Below are 21,334 nucleotides of genomic sequence, written 5' to 3' on the forward strand. Positions count from 1 at the left end.
TGTAGTTTGACCGAAAGGGAGGCCGAGTGCTCCTCGGTTTGGGAGATAAAGAGGAACAGCTTCCTGAAAGGGATAAAGAAAGGGGGGGGGGTAATCAGAAGGGGGAATGAAACATGAGAGACTATGGACTATGAGAAACAAACTGAGGACTTCAGAGGGGAGCGGGGTGGGGGAATGGGATAGACCGGTGATGGGTAGTAAGGAGGGCACGTATTGCATGGTGCACTGGGTGTTATACACAACTAATGAATCATCGAGCCTTACATCGGAAACCGGGGATGTACTGTATGGTGACTAACATAATATAATAAAAAATCATTTAAAAAAAAAAAAAAAAGAGGAACAGCTTCCTAATCAGCCTCGAATGAGCCGGGTCCAGTCTGGGCCTTGGAGTTTCTGGAGACGTTGAGGAAGGACAGCGCTGTTCATCACGGCTTTCTGGGAGCGCCCAGTGCGCGTGCGCAGCGCCGATCTGGGCGGGGGCCCAAAGGGGGTCTTAGGCTCGGAGGACGGCGGCGCACTGCCCCCTGCCGTCTGCACGAGGCAGCGTCGGGGCCGGCGCCTTCAGTATCTGCTGCCGGATGTTCGCGGCGGGTCTGCGCTAGCGGAGAAGGAGATGCGCCCCTCCGGCCCGGACCCCGCCCCCCGCAGACCCCCTCCCCTCCCGCGACCCGCTACTGCCTCCGGCGAGTGGGACGAGGCCGCGCCACCGGAGGACTGTGGCCGCTCGCAGCTCTGAAACTGGGTCAGGGGAGCTTTGGGGAAGATTTGGGGGAGCGGACTCGAAGGAATAGGTTTCGGGACTTGGAGAGCTGACTGGGGGATTTCCAGAGCTCAGACTGGTTTAGAGGGGAAGGAGCAGGGGTCCAGAGTCCGGACGCCCGGGGCACGGTCTCGGAGTCCGGACCGGGCTTGGGGGTTTCGGAGCTGGGATTGGGGGGAGCGGGCCCCACGTGCTTGTGACGCGGGGGCGGCCGGTAGGCGCGGCGGCGACGCGGGGCCGGCGGCCGTGCGGTGCCGGGAGGGCGGCTAGGCAGGCGGCAGGATGCTGCGCGCCGCACTACCGCTGCTTGGGCTGCCCCTGGCGGGGGCGGCCGCAACTGAAGAGCCCACCCAGGAGCCGGGGTCTCCCGGCGAGCCTCCCCCAGGGCTGGCGCTCTTCCGCTGGCAGTGGCACGAGGTGGAGGCGCCCTACCTGGTAGCCCTGTGGATCCTGGTGGCCAGCCTGGCCAAAATCGGTGAGTGCGTGTGTGTGAGCGCCAGGCCGGCGGCCGGCAGCGGACCCGCCCCCAACCCCTAGTCCCCAGATCTGGGCCGGCTTCTTGCACAGTGCCGGGACTCAGGTTCCGATTCCACAAATCCGGGCTCTCACAGAGTTCCTGCGCCCTCTGTCCCTCCTCCCCTCCCCGCGGGGGAGGTCTGAGGGTTGGCCTTCTCTGAGGGCTGCCCCAGCTCTCTCCAGCCTCATCCCCATACTCCTTTGCCTTCTCTGCCCCCCTCTTCTCTGTAAGCCCTTCGGTCTGGCCTCTTCACCAATCTCCAGGCTCCTAGAAACCTCTGTCAGCAACAAAGATCTGTGGGGACATTGTGGAGATAGTGTTCTTCAGCAAATCCAGGCATCCTGGATCTGCAGAAGCAGTCTTCGCAGGAGACCACATACAAGTGTCCACTCTTTTGGGATACTAGACTGCCACTTTTCCTCTAGCCCCCTTCTGCTCTCCTATAGATGCACCGTTCTTTAGGTGTGCTTAGCAGGAGCCCCCACCATAATTCAGGTCTACATTCTTCCCATTTCAGGGATAAGAAAGAAAGAAAGAAGGAAAGAAACCAACCTTCCATTTATTAGGGCCTTACTTACTATCTGCTGCCTACACTAGGTGCTTTCATATATCTGACCTCCTTCAGTTTGCACAACATTGAAGGTTGGCTTCACATTCCTTACCTTGAATAGAGCTGCTTTTCCTTGCCTTTGCCCCTTCCTCCCCACTTCTGAGCAGCCAGTGGTCCCTCCTCCTACCAGAGACCCTCCTCCCTCTCCCTGTTGTTCAGGCTCTGCTGTGGGGGTGACTAATTATAGCTGAGCGTTGCTACTCACTCCCCAGCTATGCTGGCACAGGCTGTACTCCAGTCTCACCAATACAGTCTTCCTGTAGGAATCACACAGCTTAGAATTTGCCCCTCTACTCCCCCAGGAACTCTACTGGGGGTGGGGGTGGTTTTCTGGGCAGGAACAGAAGAACTTTCCACTCTGTTCTGGCAGCCAATTAATAATGGAAAATGGGGCCTGAATGCCTTCAGGGAACCTAGTTCTGCCTGAGAACAGGCTTTGGTGATGGATTTTGGATGCAGTGCTGGGGTTGATGCCTGCTCTGGAAGTGAGGATGGAATGGAGTCCCTGAAGGAGAGGACAGGGAAACTGAAGGTAGGGATGTGTGTGGGCAGATCTATGACTGAATTTACCTTAGAGCCTGGCAGCAGTGAGAGCAAGGGGGAGGAGCCCAGATTTGGGAGCCGAGAATTGGGTTTGCTGAGGAGTCTATGAGTTGCAGGAAAGTTCTTATCTTATTTGGGGCTTATATAGCAACTACTGTAGTTTCCCCCATAAATTGTAGTGCTTTACCTAGCTTGGATGTCACCTCCTCTGGAGGTAGAAGAAGAGAGCCTCTTTATCAGCCACACACACACCCACCCACACACACACATGCACACACACACACACACACACACAAGTCCTCACAGAGGATGGGACAGATCAGTAGGACGCTCGGGGATACCTTCCCTCAGCTTTGTTGCTAGGAGGTTTTTTCCCCCTTTTATTCAACAAATATTTATGTAGGATCTCACTATGTGCCAGGAACTGCTCTAAGCCCTTTGGGTACAGCTTCCAAAGGGCACTGTCTTGGCATTGGGTCTCATATAGGCTAACATGGAAGCCACTTCCACTGCCTGCCACTCCAGGTATGGGGAAAGGTGTTTACTCAGGATCTCAGGGCCCAGGGGAAGGCCGAAAGAGTTTATTTTAGTGGCCAAAGATAGGAGTGGCGATAATGCTAGAAACCCATTTCATACTTCCTCTTCTTTTCCTGGGGACAGGTCTGTCATGATTTTCCCCCAGAGACATTTTTTTAAAAGATTTTTTATTTTTAAGTAATCTCTATACCCAACTTGAACTCACAACCCCAAGACCAAGAGTGGCATGCTCCACCGACTGACCTAGCCAGGCACCCCTTATCCAGAGTCAGTTTTAATTAACATTTGTTGAGAATCTACTATATGTCTGATACCCTGCTAGACGCATTCACACTATATCATTTTTATCCTCACCCTGTGTGGAAGGTATTTTTCCCATATTACCGGAGAAGAAATTGAAGTTCAGGTAAATTAAATAGTTTGAGATCACACAGTTAGAAAGTGATGGAGCCAGAAGTACTGGAGATCTTCTTACTGCTAAACCTAGTGTTTTTAAAACTATTGTGTCATTAGTTGAGCCTATATAATGAGAAGTACATTGGGCTAGGAGGTCTACAGTGCTGCTAGGAGGTATAATATGCGTTATGGTCTAGTTGGGGAGCAGGACACAATATCTTAGGTAACGTTTATTGAGTGCTTATGATAAAGAACTGGGTTAAGTGCTATCGAGTAGATTGTTTTACTTAAACCTCACAACAATTCTGTAAGATCATCACTATCTTTATTCCCATTTTGCTGATGAGAAAACTGAAAAAGAGGTGAAGTTATGCCTCCGAGCCACAGAACTAGTAAATAGAGGAGCTAGTCTTCTAACCCAGGGAGCATGACTCTAGAGGCCCTGATTTTTATAGCTATGTTATGCATAAAAATATACCAACTAACATTTGCTGAGGCTCAGATAATAGCTATGAATAAGGGAGATCAGAGAAAGGTGACGTCCCCTGAGGATGAGGGTAGAGAGGAGGGGGCATTTCCCGAAATGGAAAGAGCAAGCAAAGGCCTAGGTTACCACGACAGAAGCACCAAGAGACAGACAACTTTAGTTGCAGTGGAGGATCTGTAGCCATGCAAGTTGGAAATTCAAGCAGTCTTGCCTCTTTTCTCCTGCTTGGTCCTAGGGTCAGGGGTATCCTTTTAAAACCAGGAGGTTAAAGGCCAGTGTGTGTGTGTATGTGTGTGTGTCCCATAAGCTGATACATCCTGCCCTCTTCTTGCATTGTAGTGTTTCACTTGTCTCGGAAGGTGACATCGCTGGTCCCTGAGAGCTGCCTGCTGATTTTGCTGGGACTGGTGCTTGGAGGCATTGTCTTGGCTGTGGCCAAGAAAGCTGAGTACCAGCTGGAACCAGGCACATTCTTCCTCTTCCTGCTGCCTCCTATTGTGCTGGACTCAGGCTATTTCATGCCTAGCCGGCTGTTCTTTGACAATTTGGGTGCCATCCTCACCTATGCCGTGGTGGGCACACTCTGGAATGCCTTCACAACAGGTGCTGCCCTCTGGGGCCTGCAGCAGGCTGGACTTGTGGGTGAGTGACCCTAGGACTCGGACTGGCAGAGGGAGGCTTTGCCAGATTCATCACCCAACTCCCTTCTCCAGCTCTGGAGATCCCATATTGGCAAGAGCCATGCCCTGAGAGCTCCGTCTTAGGTCCCTCCCACCTGGAGTGCAAGGCAACACTCCAGATGGGCCTTCAGCCTTCATTTAGGTCTCTACCAGTTGAGTCTGGGCTTCTGCAGCGTGACAGCTGAGCAGAGGCCTGGCTCCCAGCTGTGTGTGGGCTGCCGAGGCTGGGAAGGCTGCATTACTACTCTGCTGTCTCCTGCCCTCCGTTACCACACTGCCACTTACCAGCCTTGCTCCCCTGAGGCACAATGCACTGTTCCGTGAGGGCCAACCATCCTGGCTCTGCCCAGGTCAAATCAGGGTGGTTTTCTGTTATTATTATTTTTTCATTAAGATCTGTTTTTTAAAACTTTTTAAAAAAGATTTTATTTTTAAGCAATCTCTACACCCAACATGGGGCTTGAACCTACAACCCCAAGATCAAGAGTTACATGCTTCATTCACTGAGCCAGCTGGGCGCCCCATTACATTTTTTTTTTTTTTTAAGATTCATTCATTTATTTGAGAGAATGTGCACACAGTGGGGAGGGTCAGAGGGAGAAGAGAATCAAGCACACTTGCTGAGCGCTGAGCCTGAGGAAGGGCTGGATCTCAAGACCCTGAGATCAGGACCTGAGCCAAAACCGAGTCGGATGCCCAACCACTACCTAGGGACCCCTAAATTTTTTTTTTAGGTAATCGCTACACCCAACATGGGGCTTGAACTCGTGACCTTGAGGTCAAGAGTCATACACTCTTATGACTGAGTCAGCCAGGCACCCTTGTTGTCGTTGTTGTTGTTATTATTATTATTATTGTTAAATCCATATTATACATCTGCAGAATGCAGTACATTACACTGAGTTTTCTCTCTTTACTTATCCCATGGACTCTTTATAGCAACCCTGTTGGGGCATAATTTGTCCCACTTAGTAGATGAGGAAATAGAGGTCCTTGAACTCATTTGATAACAGGTCCAAGGTTAGTAGGAGAGGTCTGTTTTATTGGGGCTCTTTGCCCTCAAGCTGCCTTCCTACTCCGTTCTTCCTCATTTCCTGTACCCAAATCCATTCATTTCTGAATGTTGATAATTCAGACTTCTTCCAAGGTGCAAGGGGAGGTTTGCAATTTCTACTTGAGGACTCCAACCTGGTTTTCCGAATGGGTGAGTGAACTCTTTGGGGCAGGAAGGGAAGGGAGGACATCAGATAATAATAATAATAATAATAATAATAATAATAATAATAATAATAATAATAAGTAATATCTATTAGGTGCTTACTATGTATGAGGCTCTGGCTAAATAAAGAGACTTTTGAGGTAGATACTGTTATTATTCCCAGTATATACATGAGGAAACTGAGGCTCACAGAGATTCTATGTCATATTAAAGTTCTCCCCATGGTGGGTGCTTTTCCTGTCATACTTAGCCCTCATAGATGGACAGCCCCTCCCCCTCCTGCTGAGAATTGTGTCACATCCCTTAGGCTGAGAACCACAGGTGTAGGAGAAAGCACTCTTGTTCTTGTCCCTAATAAAGCCAGTCAGTAGCTAGTTTCCACCTACTAGTGGTTCTTACTACTGTAGTTGCAATTTTTATTCTCAGCGCCACCTTAACTTTTCAGGTTACTTAGAGCTTTCTTAGCCATCTCCTGGGTTGATTTTGCAGCAATCTCGTGAGGTAGGCAGATGAGGAGGCATGGCTTAAGAGAAGTCATGTGACAGTGACAGCGCCAACATCACAGAGCTGGTAAGTGGCAAAGCCAGGCCTTAGGCTCAAGTCTCCTGACCTGCGGGCTGACACTCTCTTCACCATCCCAAGCCCTCTCTGGGCATCCTTGTTTCCACAGTGTGGGGCGGGGGGAACCAGGGCTTGTCACAGGGAATGCTCTGGGAGAACGGATACCTCACCAACTGCTGTCCCCCATGTATCCCTCAAAAGCCCCTCGAGTGCAGGCCAGCTTGCTGGACTTTCTGCTGTTCGGGAGCCTCATCTCAGCGGTGGACCCCGTGGCTGTACTGGCTGTCTTTGAGGAGGTGCATGTCAACGACACTCTCTTTATCATCGTCTTTGGCGAGTCCCTGCTCAATGATGCCGTCACTGTGGTGAGAGTGCTCAGTTGGCTGCCGTTCCCTGACCCCCACTGCCATGCTCTGACTAATTGAGTGTCTGAGCATGCTCAGACCCTTCCCTCTCCTTGCTCCTGACTCTCCTTTTCTCAATCAGGTGCTGTACAAGGTCTGCAACTCCTTTGTGGAGATGGGCTCTGCCAATGTGCAGGCTGCTGACTACCTGAAAGGAGTCGGTCAGTATTTCCCCCTCTTGGCTGGGTTGCTGAGTCCCTGCCCCCAACTGCATCAGGACAGAGGAGGCTGTTGGGTTGCCTCATTCTGTTACCTCCACTATGGAGAAATGGGGTCCCAAGAACCTGAGAAGGAGTGGCTTTCCCGGGATTCTGGTTCTGGGATCCTGACCCCCGGGGAGTACAGTGGGCATTGTCCTCCACTCCCTGCCAGGCAGCAGTCTTGTCTTCCAGGGTGGGGTACAGGCCAGGGGTCACGCTGACAACCCACTCCTCCCCCAGCCTCCCTGTTTGTGGTCAGTCTGGGCGGGGCAGCCGTGGGCTTAGTCTTTGCCTTCCTCCTGGCCCTGACCACACGCTTCACCAAGCGGGTCCGCATCATCGAGCCGCTGCTGGTCTTCCTCCTCGCCTATGCAGCCTACCTCACTGCTGAAATGGCCTCGCTTTCTGCTATTCTTGCGTGAGTCCTGGGGGCCTTGCATGTAGGCAGCTGGGAGGGGGCATTGGAGATGGTTGCCCCTTACATGGACAGAGGCAGGACCCTGAGGAGGCAATGGGCTTGCCTGAGCCCTTGTAGTGGGAGCCTCAAACTCCCCTGGGGAGACGGCAAATTTCAGGTAATGTTTCAGGATCTGCCTCTAGAACTGCCCTGGGCACCTAGAACCTGATCTTCCTCTGCTTGAAGCACTCTCTGGGGTATAGGCTGAGCTAGAAGTGGACCTCAGGGCCTGGGACCACCAGCTCTAATGGCCACAGCACTCTAAAAGGTGCCTCAGAGAGGATGCTAGTCAAAGCACGTTTCTCCCAGCTTCCCCTCCAGAAGGCACTGAGTGGGAACCTGGAGATTTGGTTGGACCCTTACCAAGACCACCCACCACTAGCTATCCTGGGACAGTCTCTATTGCCTCCCTGGGCTTCAACTCTGATGGTCTGACATCCTGTGATGGGCAACACCCCTCCTGTGGCACGCTCAAACCCCAGAGGCTGCAGCCCCTCCTTACTTGCCCTGTCTGTCCATTCCTCTTCCAGGGTGACTATGTGTGGCCTGGGCTGTAAGAAGTACGTGGAGGCCAACATCTCCCATAAGTCACGCACGGCTGTCAAATACACAATGAAGACTCTAGCCAGCTGTGCTGAGACCGTCATCTTCATGCTGCTTGGCATCTCGGCTGTGGACTCATCTAAGTGGGCCTGGGATTCTGGGCTGGTGCTGGGCACCCTCTTCTTCATCCTGTTCTTCCGAGCCCTCGGTATTGCCAGTACCCTCTGCTTTCCCACTCTCCTTTCTTCCCTGTCCCAGCTCATCCCCCAGTCTTGAGTCCACATCCTTGTCAATTCTTAAGCCGTCCCTCCTCCCCCGTTGCTTACCCCTCCCAACCCCTGTCAGACCTTAGCCCAGACTTGGTGCCATCCACTCCTGGGTCCTCCACTCCCAACGCCCTGCTCCCACTGGCCTCCCTCCTGCTGTAGGCGTAGTCCTGCAGACGTGGGTGCTGAATCAGTTCCGGCTGGTCCCTCTGGACAAGATTGACCAGGTGGTGATGTCCTATGGGGGCCTGCGGGGGGCTGTGGCCTTCGCTCTCGTCATCCTACTGGACAGGACCAAGGTCCCTGCCAAGGACTACTTTGTGGCCACCACTATTGTGGTGGTCTTCTTCACAGTCATTGTGCAGGTGGGAGAGCCCATGAGGCTGGGTAGGGAGAGGGTCTGGCAGGCCCTGGGGGAGGCATGGAGCCTTTGGGACCGGGGCTCCTCTCTTTGGGGGATAGGGACCTGACTTCCCAGACCTTGAGTGCAGTGAGGTGGAGGTACAGAAGCTGAGGTCTAATTATGGGGAGAGAAAGGCAGCAGGCAACTGGATAGGGCAGGGCTCACCTGCTGCCTGTCCATAGGGCTTAACCATCAAGCCACTGGTCAAGTGGCTGAAGGTGAAGAGGAGTGAGCATCACAAACCCACCCTGAACCAGGAGCTGCATGAGCACGTGGGTACCAGAACCCCGTCCCTCCACCTATACCTCTCTTCCTTCTATTTTGAGCAGAGTCCTGATCCAGTCCCCCTACCCACCCCCTTCTAGACTTTTGACCACATTCTGGCTGCAGTGGAGGACGTTGTGGGGCACCATGGCTATCACTACTGGAGGGACAGGTGAGGGAGCTCCCCCAAGGCTCCTTCAGCTACAGCAGCCCCACCAGCCAGGGCAGCATTGGGGATGTGCCACACTTCTGAGAAGGGACACAGCCAGACTTGGGCTGGGTGACCTCTGCCAGGAGCTCTTCAGTGGCATCCCAGTACTCTCAGGATAAGACAAGTCTTCCCAGGGAGGCCTGCCTGGCCCTGTGGGGTCTGGCACCTGCCAGACTCCAGCCCCATCGTGCTCTGCTCTGCCTTTGACTCTCTGCCTGCTAATTACACGGATCATGGTTTAAAACCTCAGGACCCACTGTGCTTCCCCCACCCTGCCACTTCCCCCACCCTGCCACTTTGCCCATATTCTCTGTGTTAGAACATTCCCTTGCCTCCTTCTCACCTACTTAACCTCTGTTCATCCTTCAGATCTCACCATAGGCATCAAATCTCTAAGGAGGCCTTACCGGGTCTCCCTGACTAGGACAAATCCCTGTCATACTCTATCCTTTGTAGTTCTTATTATGGTTGCAATTTTAGTTATTTGGAATAACTTCAATGTAATGTCAGGCTTTCCCATAATGCTATAAGTTCCATAAGGGCTGGGACTAGCTTTGAGATTCTCCCTGGCTGAGGCCCATACCAACAGAGCCAGGCCAGTGCTGGCAGTGCCCCTGCCCCATCTGAGGAAGGGCCAGCCAGCTGGGCTTTGGGGATGGCACTCAGGGCTGGGCCTGACATCCTCTGTAGGTGGGAGCAGTTTGACAAGAAGTACCTGAGTCAGCTGCTGATGCGGCGGTCAGCTTACCGCATCCGGGACCAGATCTGGGATGTGTACTATAGACTGAACATCCGGGATGCCATCAGCTTCGTGGACCAGGTGGGCCAGCAGCCGGGGGGTGGGGTGCAGGTAGCCAGCAGAGCAAGGCAGGAAGGGGCGACAAGCAGGCAGTATGTGAACAGGGAGTTGGAAATTCCCAGCGGACTCCATGGTCTGGTAAAGTGGAAGCTGCAGGAACCAGCCTGACCTGATGCTGAATTGAGAGTCTGGCAGGCAGTAGAGAAAGCTGAGAAAGAGCTGGGCTCTAGAGTCAGCAGATGCAGTTCAATTCTTATCACTTACAGGCTTGTGATCTTGGGTAAGTCCCTTATCCTCTCTGAGCCTCAGTTTCCTCAATTGTAAGAAAGCGGGAATAAGAATACCTATGTCATGGAGTTTTGTGGACTCAATATTTAAAGTGCGTAGCACAGTACCTGGAAGATCAAAGAACAGAATAACTGTTAACTGTTGTTCTTTTTATTACCCTTTGACTCTCTGGGCCACCTTCCATCTGACTGCCGTCTGACCTCTGTCTTGACCCCTGCAGGGAGGCCATATCTTGTCCTCCACAGGGCTCACTCTGCCCTCAATGCCCAGCCGCAATTCTGTGGCAGAGACCTCTGTCACCAACCTGCTGTAAGTCCTTGAGCCCCCTTCCGATTTCTCAAGCTCCTCTCTACTGGGTCCTGTCTCTGCATCCCTTTTGGCTAAGATTTGTGGGCACCTTTGCTTTTTGCCCTCCCCCTGGCCTGTACTTCCTGGCCACTCCCCAGCACACATGTTCCCTGCCTCCTGCAGGAGGGAGAGTGGCAGTGGAGCGTGTCTGGATCTGCAGGTGATTGACACGGTGCGCAGCGGCCGGGACCGTGAGGATGCTGTGATGCACCATCTGCTCTGTGGAGGCCTCTACAAGCCGCGCCGCAGGGTGAGAGCAGGCAGGGTGTGAGAGTTCCAAGGGGGAGCTGGGGGAGGGGGGTGGGGGGAGGGTGGTCTGGGGAAGCCATGACTACAGGCTCAAGAGGCAGTTGGCGCCAGCTAGTGGAGAGCTATAAATGCCCAGTTGAAGAGCTTGGGCTTCATCTTGCTGTAATAACTTTTAGCTTTTTTTTTTTTTTTTTTTTTTTTTTTGAGAACGGGTTGGCCTGATACAAGCACTGTTTAAAGATGTCTTCTGGTAGCAGAGCACAGACCAAATTGGAGGGGTGAGGTGAGAGACGGGGGAGAGCCAGTTGGGAGGCTGGAGTGAAATACCAGATCAGAGCTGGGTGGTGGTAAGGGAGAGGAGCACATAGGATTGGGTGGTTTGTCCTGAAGGGGGGAGAGGAGGGGACAGACTACAGAGGGCTTGGTGGGGTCACAGACAGAAGCAGGAGTGCTGAGGACCAGCTTAGCATGGGGAAGGCAAACCTCTCTTTTAGGTAATGTTAGTCCAATGCAGGTCAGGAATCTTTGGGGCTAGGAGGCCCAGCCCGTCCAGCGGGGAATCTGCTGCAACCCCACAAGGGGGCAGCAAGCAATTACATTGAACTTTTCTGAACCAGGAAGGCAGCTGTTACCATTCCTCGCAGTTTAACAGTCAAGGGTGTTTCCATCATTTAGACAGAATTGGCTTCCCTTAACTCGGTGGCACTGGTCCTAATTTGACTCTCTGCAGCTCAAAGGTTTCAAGACAGTTCCCTTTCACACACGCCTTCTTGCCCTCAAGCCAGCATCTCCTCTCCCTACTGTGTCTTCTCTGGTCATAAGAAACAAGGCCCAGAATGCTGCTCTAGCTGTGGTTGGCCAGGACATGGCCTAAGGTCTCTCTTACCTTTCTAGTTCTAGAATTTGCCATTCTCTTCCCGCTACTCAGAATCGCCCCCCCCCCCGGTTTGTTTTACCACTCTGAGGGTCCATATTGTCCTTACAATCAGGCCCACCCGCATGTCTTCCTCAATTAATGGCTGTTAAACTCTGTCTTATCCAACCTGTGAGGTTTTTGCTTCATTTTGTTTACTTTTTTCTTAAGGCAAATTTTACTAATTCACAAAACTAGACAGAATAAAATAACTCTCATGTATCCATCACTCAGCTCTTATAATTATCAATGCATGGTTAATCTTGTAGCAGTCCGTACCCCCACCTCACCCCATCCACACTTTATCATCTTAAAGCCAACTCCAGACATATCATATCACCTCTAAATATTTTAATATGTATCTCTATGTGGCAGGAACTCTCTATATGTATACGTGTGTATGTATATTTTATATATATATAAAATCATAGTACTATTATCACTTACAACAAATAACAATAATTCCTTCTCACATGAAATATCCAATCAGTGTTCAGAAACATCTTTTTTTCCAGATGGTTTGTTTAAATCAGGATCCAAATAAAGTCCACACTTTGCGTTTGGTAAATATGTCTCTTTATTAAAGAAGATCTCTCTAATAGTTCCTTCTCCTTTTCACCCACTTGCTTATTTATTTATTGAAGATACTTTGTCTCAAGAGAATTTCCCATTTTATGGATTTTGCTGATTGTATTCCAGTGGTGGTGTTTAACATGTTCCTCCGTCCCCTGTATTTCCTGGTAGTTAAATCTAGAGGCCTGGTCAGATTCAGGAACATTCAGTAGGTGTGCTATGTATTTCCTATTGTATCATATCAGGATGTACGTAATGACTGGTTGTCTATGAATGCGTGAGCGTAAGATTGGTCAATGGGTGCAGTTCTTGTGTAGTCAATTAAAAAAAACTGGAGTAAGATTGTGCTTATCCCTGTTAAATGTCATCTTATTTGATTTAGCCCATCATTCCATCGTTTGGATCCCATGTCTGGCACCAAATATCTGTTCAGATTCACATCATGTGAAAATTTGCTAAGGCTGTTAACTTTGTATTCATCCAAATCAACATAAAGTGTTGAACAGGATAGAGCTGAGGACAGAGCCCTGTGGCATGCTACTAAAGACTTTCCTCCAGACTGACATGGATCAAGCATTTTTGGGTATGGTTACTCCACTAGTTCTGAATCCACTTAGTTATACCATAACACAATCTGTAATTCTTCATGTTCTTCACAAAAATGTCATCAGAGAGAGACAGAAGTGTTTAATATGCAGTTACAAATGTGAGATGATAGTCTAAGAGAGAGATAGGGCTAGAACGAAAAATTTATAAGCGATCTTTATCATCAGAGGTTTCCTCACCTGGCGACATCAGAATCCCTTGGGGAAGCTTGCTAGAATATATATTCCTGGCTTCACCTCCTGGAGATTCTGATTTTATAGTGTGGAATGGGACGAAGAATATGTGGGCTTAGTAAATTGTCCAGGTGATTCAAATGCAGCTGGTCTGATGGCGCCATGGTCTTTATCATGAGGCTAGCTGAAGCTGGGGGAAGGGCTAGTTCACTGTGGAGAACATTTGGAGGGGAGGGAGGAGGGCCAAGGACAACACTGTGAGGAATCCACATGGGAGAAAAGGAAGGGGAGCCAGCAAAGGAGGGGAGAGGAGCAGTAGCAGATGGTGTCTCGGAGGCCTGGGGCGGGGCTGGATGGTCCACAGAGGTCAGGCCAGCGCCTAACCAGAGGCCATGCCGTGGTGACCAGGGAGATGGCAGCACCATGGACCCATGGACCCTGGAGTTGTATTTCTGGTTTTTAAGAAAGTAATGGGTATGAGGCAAAGTGTCAGAATCAAAGTATAAAAGTTTGGCAGCCAAAGGGAAGCAGTGGCTTCAGTGGAAATGCTTTCTTCAGGGGCGTATGGGCAGGAACATGCTTAAAAGCAGGGCATGGGTGTGGTGAGGGAAGGAGTGAAGGCGCTAGGGCAAGGGGAGTGGGGGGCCGGAGCCGATGGAGGCAGGGAGGAGTGGGCTGAGCAAAGCAGAGGCCAGGGTTCTAGGGGAGGCCTGTGAGGGACTGATTCCTGCATCCCCAAGAGAGAGAGGTCCCTCTGGGTGATAGATAGAAGAGGGTAGATGGGAGACTTGAAGTAGCTCTTAAAACTGGCTCAGGGCAGCAGAAAATATGAGGCATAAGGGAAGGATCGTACTGGAGAGGTGAGCCCAGATGAAATGATTCCGGCTAAATGGCAGTACTTCTATCTGGCATTCTAGGTACATATGTAGTGGGCTTGATCTTTGTGAGAAAGAGTGGGAAGGAACAGATGATGGAGGTGTGTGTCCTGAATTGGGTGCAGATGGCTGTTGGGACCGAGAGGGTCCAGGGTGTCGGGAGAGAGAGTTCTCCAAGTCTGAAGCTTTTGCAGAAATGGCTGGCTGGCGAGTTCCTTGTGGAAGGAGAATCTTGTGTACCTTGTGGGGGTGGTGTGGGCCAGGCACAGGGATCAGGCTCCTAAATGGAAGTGCAAAGGAGCAAGTGTCCCCCACAGTCTCATAGTAACCCTGAAGGACAAGATACAGGGTTCCCTGTCTCTTGTTACTTCAAGTCAGAGAGGTTTGGGAAGGGCAGTAGAAGATAGGGACAGCCAGATTTGGGGGGAATAAATAAAAAAAGTTTTTCCCGCAGTGAATTGAGAATACAGAGTGTCTGGCTGGGTTCCTATTGTATTTTTTGTTTTGTTTTTTTAATCCATGGCTGGTTCTGGAAAAACTGGGCTGGCAGGGCCTATGGTGCACATGGTGCTGTGGCCTTGGTTCCTGTGGAAGGCCAAGGCTCCCAGCCTCATGAGAGGGCGGGGCTGTCATTGCCAGTACAAAGCCAGCTGCAGCCGCCACTTCATCTCAGAGGATGCTCAGGAACGGCAGGACAAGGAGATCTTCCAGCAGAACATGAAGCGGCGGCTGGAGTCCTTTAAATCCACCAAGCACAACATCTGCTTCAACAAGAGCAAGCCAAGACCTCGCAAGACCGGTCGCAAGAAGGCATGTGCTTTCTCTGGGACTTCTGTTTGGGGCTGGAGGCCGATGGTGCATAGTTTCGAGCTCCCAAGTATTGGAATCCAGTCCAATGCAGGGGGACCCCTAGTTGGATAATCCTCAAGGCCTTGTTGGGTACAATAGTTTGTGTACCCTTTCGCATCTTCCTGGAGTCCCAGAAGAGTAAAGTGAGGCCTTCTGAGGGTGACCTGCCTCTTGCCATGTGGGTGGTCACCTGCTGGGAGGCAGCAGGACCTCCTACCAAAAATGAACCCAGCAAGAGAAAGGCAGGTTCCTGGGGGCAGGGGCAGAGGGTCCCAAATCCAGCCCAGGCTGAGGCATCCAGAGCCCTTGCTGGGGCATAGGTTACTTAGACTCCACAACACTTGCCTGGGGCGCCAAGGGTGGATGGAACCATTGGGATTGACACAGATTCCCTCCCCACTGCGTCAGGGAGACCTTACCAGACAACAGGGTTGGGGTTTTGAGCCAGGATTGAGGCTTAGGGTTTTTTTCTTGGTCCTCAGAAGGATGGCTTGGCTAATAGTGAGGCCACAAATGGGAAACCTCCTCGAGACCTGGGCTTTCAGGACACAGGCAAGCAGGGAATGGGGGTGGGGCTGAGGATGGGGTGGGAGGGCAGGGGCCCATCAACCAAAACCTGGAGGATCTCCTCTGTGCTGCATTCAGTGCCATAGGCTGAGGCTCCTCCCTTCAGGGACCTGATGGGCTTACTTGATTTCAAAGCTGGACATGTTCTAAGCAGTTCTCAGTTTGTAGCAGAAAGTGTCTGGTAGCTAACTACAGGTTATAGGCCCTGAGAACTTGGAGAAGGTGTCATGGAGAAGGGGGGAGCTTGAAGGATGGGTGGCCCCTAGGGCCCAGTGTCCTGTCTGCAAAACCAGGAGTTTGGGTGAGCTGAGCACTGATGGGCCTTCCACTTCTCCAGATGCTCATGTTTTCAGTTGATGATGGGTTCCGGGGCTGAGAGAACGGGATGGAGCAGCTGGAAAGTAGAACTGCCCCCCTGGCTTCCTCTGAGGAGGGTCTCTGCAGCCCCACCTCCCTTTCTCTCTAGCCCTGACCCCTAGGCCAGTGCTGAAATAGCCAGAGGAGAAGGTGGAGGGCTGTTCCAGCTGTGGGCTCCTGCCTGGGTGGACAGGGAGCGGGCTTGGGGTTATGCGTCACCAAGAGGCAGCTGTCAGGCTGGCTGTCTCCACTCGGTTCTTGTCCCTGTCCAGCTGCTGTGATCTTAACTGTGGAGTCTGAGGAGGAAGAGGAGAGTGACAGTTCAGAGACGGAGAAGGAGGACGACGAGGGGATCATCTTTGTGGCTCGAGCCACCAATGAGGTTCTCCAAGAGGGCAAGTTCTCAGGTAATGCTTTTCTCCCAGCCTCCCTCCCCCTCAGGCAGGCTGGAGCTGTGCAGCTGCCTTCTTCCCTCTTCACTCATGGCCTTTCCTCCAGACAACTCCCTTTTCCTACTCATTTATTCACCAACCAGCATTTACTGAGTATCTCCTTTGTAATCAGACATCTGACATGCCTGATCTGATTCCATCCTCACAACAACCAAGATGGGAGAACTGAGCTCATAGAGCCAAAGGGACCAGGGATTGTCCAGCATCCCACAGCGGAACCAGAATTTGAACCTGACCCATCTGACTCCAAAGCCTCCAGCTTTGTCACTGCCTGCCAGCCTCCCTTTACAGTATGGCGAGGCATACGAGGTGACAAGCAAACCTAACACCAGGCTCTATGTGACCCATGCTCAGCACATCTGCCCTCAGGCAGAGGCCTTGGTGAGGATGGCAGCCTGGCCCGGGGGAGGAGTCTGAATTCATCAAAATGGCATTCTTGTGGATAGAAAACAACATATACGTGTTTCCATATGTGGAGACCTAATGTACTCATAATATCACTGCTAGTCGGCTCCAGCATCCTCAGGGGTCATTTTTAAAATGTTTTATTATAGAAAATTGCAAAATATACAATAGACAGAATAATAAAGTAAACTTCTATCTACCCAATACCCAGCTTCAATAATTACCTACTCCTAATCTTATTTTATCTATCCCCTCACCTATGCCCCTCTCTTCACAGGGTTCTTTTGAAGCAAGTCTCAGATATATCACCTTATCGATAACCACTTAAGTGTGTACCTTTAAAAGATAAGGATTCTTCTTTAAAAATATTAACTACAATACCATTATCATATCTAAAGTCTTTGTCATGTGTTCAAATTTCCCTTCATCTTCATTCTTTTTTTTTTTTAACAGTAGATTTGTTCAAATAAAAATCCATACAAGACCCACACATGACATTTGGTTGCCAAGTCTCTTTTAACCTACAGCAGTGGTTCTCAAGGGGGTGGTAGTGGAGTGACTTTGCTTGCAGGGGACGTTCGGCAATATCTGGAGCCATTTTTGGTCGCCACTACCGGAGGGCGCAATTGCATGTAGTGGGGAGAGGCTGGGGTTGCTGCTACATGTCCTCTAATGCACAGGACAGCCCTACAGCAAAGTATCGGTTTCCTTCCAGTGTATTTATTGAAATAATCTGGTTATTTGTCCCATAGTCTTTCCTTGTCTGGGTTTTGCTGACTGAATCCCCAAAGCATCATTTTAATATGTTTCACTGCGCCTTATATTTCCTTTAAACCGGTCATTAAATCTCGATCCAATTTCCGTTTAGATGTTTTGGTAAGAACCCTTCACAGGCCGTGATGGTGTACTTTGTGTCGTGTCGCATCAGGAAACACGCCCCCTCTGGTGCGTCTCTTCTGTGAGGTTACTATTGATCCCTGGGTTCAGAGGGTGGCCTGACCCACACACTGGGAAGTTCGCCAGCAGCAGTTCAGCCGCCGTAGCAGCCGCCGATGGTCATTGCCAGACCCAGCACTGCATCCGGGGCTGCAGTGGTCGTACTCTCCATCTCTTTTGTCGTTTGCATTCCCAGCACTTCTATAAAAAAGCGTCTCGTCAGTGACATCATTACTTTGAGGTGCAGTTCATACAGGAAAGAATAGATAAATGCTGGATTTTTTCCCTTTCACGTAACAGTTTTCAGCCCAATGAAACCTCCTCCAAAGGTGCAGACTGAATTTCGTTGTTGTTTCAGTTTGGTGGTGGTGGTGGTTGTTAAAATTTGATATTCCGGCTCTTTCAAGAGAGGGAGTTGTACTTCCAATCACAGCATCAATACATTTCATAATGTCCTCAGCTGCGCAGGACTTTATCGATGAGCAGGTACAGACCGAGCACCTATGATATGCAAGGCGTTGTGTTGACTTTGGAGAGCAGGGGGCGGGAGGTGGCCAGGGGGCTTCTCCTCTTTCAGAACCTCGGACTTCCTGTCACACAGTGGCCAGGCCTTCCAGTCTGGCTGCCAGCAGTGCTGGGACTCTCGGCTCAGGTCCCCTTTGCGGCACAGTGTCTCGCCTGCTATGGGGTTTGCGTGAGCTCATACTCCTGGGCTCTCTCCCACCAAAGGGCTGTGGTGGGTGTTCGGGCAGGGCGTCCAGCACCAAAGCCTTTGGCGTGGAGGCTCGAGATCTCCCTCACCCTCGCTGCTGTCTCCTCTGGGACAGGGCCTGGCAGGATGTGGTTTCTGAGGCCAGTGCTGCATGTTGGTGAGGACTGATCGCAGATGGGCTTTTTTCCTCCCTGGCTCCTGCTTTCTTTTGCTTGAGTTATCTTCATTTGTTTAGTCAGCATTTGCTGAGCAACTACTCTGTGTCCAGAGTGTGCTAGGTGCTGGGGATACAACGGAGAGCTTTCCCTCATCGATTAATCACACATACGGATGTATTAGGGCAAGTGTGGAATGAGTTTATTTATGAAAATGTGATACTTGAGAAGAATTCCACTGTGTTACTAATGAGAGCATATATACTCTCTGTCCCCAGGGAGCCTTGAAGTGTGCCCAAGCCCACGCGTCATCCCCCCCTCCCCAACCTGTGCAGAGAAGGAGCTACCCTGGAAGAGTGGGCAGGGAGATCTGGCAGTCTACGTGTCCTCGGAAACCACCAAGATTGTGCCTGTGGACATGCAGGCGGGCTGGAACCAGAGCATCTCGTCCCTGGAAAGCCTGGCATCCCCGCCCTGTACCCAGGCCCCGACTATGACCCGCCTGCCTCCTTGCCCGCTGGCTGCTGAAGAGCCCCAGCCCCCTTTCGACCTGCCTTACGATCCACGCCCTAGCTTCGCCTTTCCCCCAAGCCTGGCCAAAGCTGGCCGCTCTCGCAGTGAGAGCAGCGCTGACATCCCCCAGCAGCAGGAGCTACAGCCCCTCATGGGACACGAGGACCGCACCCATCTTAGCCCACGCACAGCCAACTCCCACTGGTGCATCCAGTTCAACAAGGGGGGCCGGCTGTAGCCCACCGACTCGAGGAGGAGCAGGAGGCTGGATGGGAAGTCTTCCCTGGGCAATGGCCAGAGGAGCCTGAACTAGCAACTGGGCTTCTTTGGGGCAGGTCAGAAGGGTATCCTGGACTGGTCCTCACAGGGACCCTTTCACCACCTTCCCTGCTCCTAATCCCTGCCACCTTCCCTTTCAGTAAGGCCCTTACCCTGGCTCAAGACCCAGTCTAGAACTTCTAGGGGCTAGGCCCAGCCACTTGGGAAGCTGATGCCATTTCTTCAGTGGGTCCCCCTAGGGTAACTCTAGGCAGCTGTTTCTGCCCCCAGAGCAAGGGCATCATTCCAGACCTGATGCTGGCCTTTCCTGCCCTCCACCCACTCCCCAGCACCAGCTGAAGGACAGCGCCCTGGCACTGACGCTCCCCGAGGGGCTGGTCCTCAGAGGGATGGGGGTGGGAGGTGGAGCAGGCCTCAACCTTAGGCTTTGCTGCCCTTTTGGGTCAGCTACCTATAGCCAATTTTGGGGGGGTCAATGGGAACCTGTGTCCAATTCTTGCTTTATCTCCTTCCCTTTGCTGCCAGTTATTGGGCCCATAGTTCTTCCTTTTCCAGGATCAAGGCCACAGGACTGGGCTAGGCTTCAGATCAGGGCTGTGTCTTGGCAAGGGTCACTCTGAAGATCTGCTGCTCTGTATCCAAGTCTGATCTTTCAGATTCCTGGGTCTAGATGTTCTGAGGAGGGGAGATGGTGGCCTCTGGGCCATGACCCCCTTGACATTCCCCAAATAGGAAAGGAGCCAGGTATTCCAGGGCCACCGTCCCACTGCTCTGGGGGCTGGGATGCCTGGCTGCAGTGGTAAAGGGGCTGACTGGGTGGCAGGTAAATTTCCTGGGGTTAGCACCTTCCCTGTGTCTTGTATCTTGAACCTAAGACACATTAAACATCTCAGATGAATGGGTGTCCTGTGTCCATGTGTCCAGGGGTTCTAGGGGTGCAGGGGCAACTGGGGTATCTGATGAGGGAAACAGAAACTTACAACTGCCTGCCCTGCAGCTTCTAGAAGAGAGAATGGAGGGGATTCTGGGAAGGACTGTCAGGGCCTCTGGCATTCTCTCCCTCTTCCCTCATACCTTCCCAATATGGTCCCCTGAGTAGGGGGCCTGCAGTGGTGGTCCAGGGATCACTGTACGGGTACAGGGTCACCGAACTGGGAGTCCACTCTAAAATAGGGGAGGCCAGCAGGAAAAGAGACCCCAGAAGATAGGTCCCGAGGTACCCAAAGATGCAGCCAGCATATACTGGGACCAGATAAGCCTTCCTTGAAAACCTAGAGGCAGGTGTAGGACAAATCAACAGAAGTCCTCTGCACATGGCAGGTGGGACGGCAGTCTCAAGGGAGCTGGTTACCCTGTGTGTTTCCACTATAAATTGGGTAGCGTGGGGTCCAGAAACATCTAGGGACCAAAACCCTGAGATAACAGCAGCCCCAGATTCAATTCCCACTGCGTCTGAAGGACTTTTAAGAAACATCCGTCTTTATTGAGATTTAACATATATACTACAAAACTCATCCATTTAAAATGTATAGTTCAGTGGTTTTTAATATATTCACACAGTTGTACAACTCTCATCACAATCTAAGTTTAGAACATTTTCATTATCCCCAGGCAGTTACTCGTCATCCCCTATCTGCCCAGCCCTAGGTACTCACTAACCTACTTTCTGTCCCTATAGATCTGAAGGACTCTCGACATTGTGAAGGTTACACAGGTAGTCAACAAGCACTTACCTGCTTTGGGCTATGAGTGGGAAAATGGGAAGAAAAGAGGAGTGACTTGAGCTTTGCCCTCACATTGTTTAGAGCTGGCAGTGAGAGAATGTAATAGTTAACAGTCCAGCTGTCACTTACCAGCTATGGCAGCTTAGGCATGTTACATACTGTCTGTGAGCCTCAGTGTCTTCATCTCTAAGACGGAATAGCAAGTATACTTATTTTATGTTTGCTGTCAGGATGAAATGAAAAAATGAGAAGAATCTAGTATACAGCATGGCCCACAGTAAGGGATCACCAATGTTTGCCTTTACAGGTCTTATACTGCAAGGCAAGGAGCAAAGAAAGTGCTATGGGGCTCTGAGGAGATCTGGGAAGGCTTTGTAAGGAGCTAGTGGGTGTGAAAGTGTGTGTGAGTGTGTGTAGGGGTTCAGACAATACAGGCAAAGTTCGTTGGTTGAATTCCAGGTAGAAAGAACAGCATAAACAAAGGATGCCCAGAGCACATG

The 21,334-nt window shown here is 51.3% G+C and overlaps 1 protein-coding gene across 1 annotated transcript; it reads left to right on the forward strand.

Annotated features, from left to right (window-relative positions):
* The first annotated feature begins 684 nt into the window (after positions 1 to 684).
* Positions 685 to 19,997, forward strand: SLC9A5 (solute carrier family 9 member A5). Its single transcript, XM_045814990.2, has 16 exons — positions 685 to 1,238; positions 4,193 to 4,495; positions 6,515 to 6,678; positions 6,800 to 6,878; positions 7,158 to 7,335; positions 7,905 to 8,125; positions 8,346 to 8,548; positions 8,769 to 8,858; positions 8,952 to 9,022; positions 9,752 to 9,881; positions 10,369 to 10,457; positions 10,620 to 10,746; positions 14,525 to 14,695; positions 15,217 to 15,286; positions 15,931 to 16,065; positions 18,597 to 19,997. The coding sequence occupies exons 1-16, from the start codon at positions 1,046 to 1,048 to the stop codon at positions 19,067 to 19,069; spliced, it is 2,697 nt and encodes an 898-aa protein (XP_045670946.1). The 5' UTR covers positions 685 to 1,045; the 3' UTR covers positions 19,070 to 19,997.
* The last annotated feature ends 1,337 nt before the right edge of the window (positions 19,998 to 21,334 follow it).

The sequence above is a fragment of the Ursus americanus genome, chromosome 21 (genome assembly GCF_024610735.1).
Source record: "Ursus americanus isolate L20-20 chromosome 21, mUrsAme1.1.p, whole genome shotgun sequence".
NCBI classification, from domain to species: Eukaryota; Metazoa; Chordata; class Mammalia; order Carnivora; family Ursidae; genus Ursus; species Ursus americanus.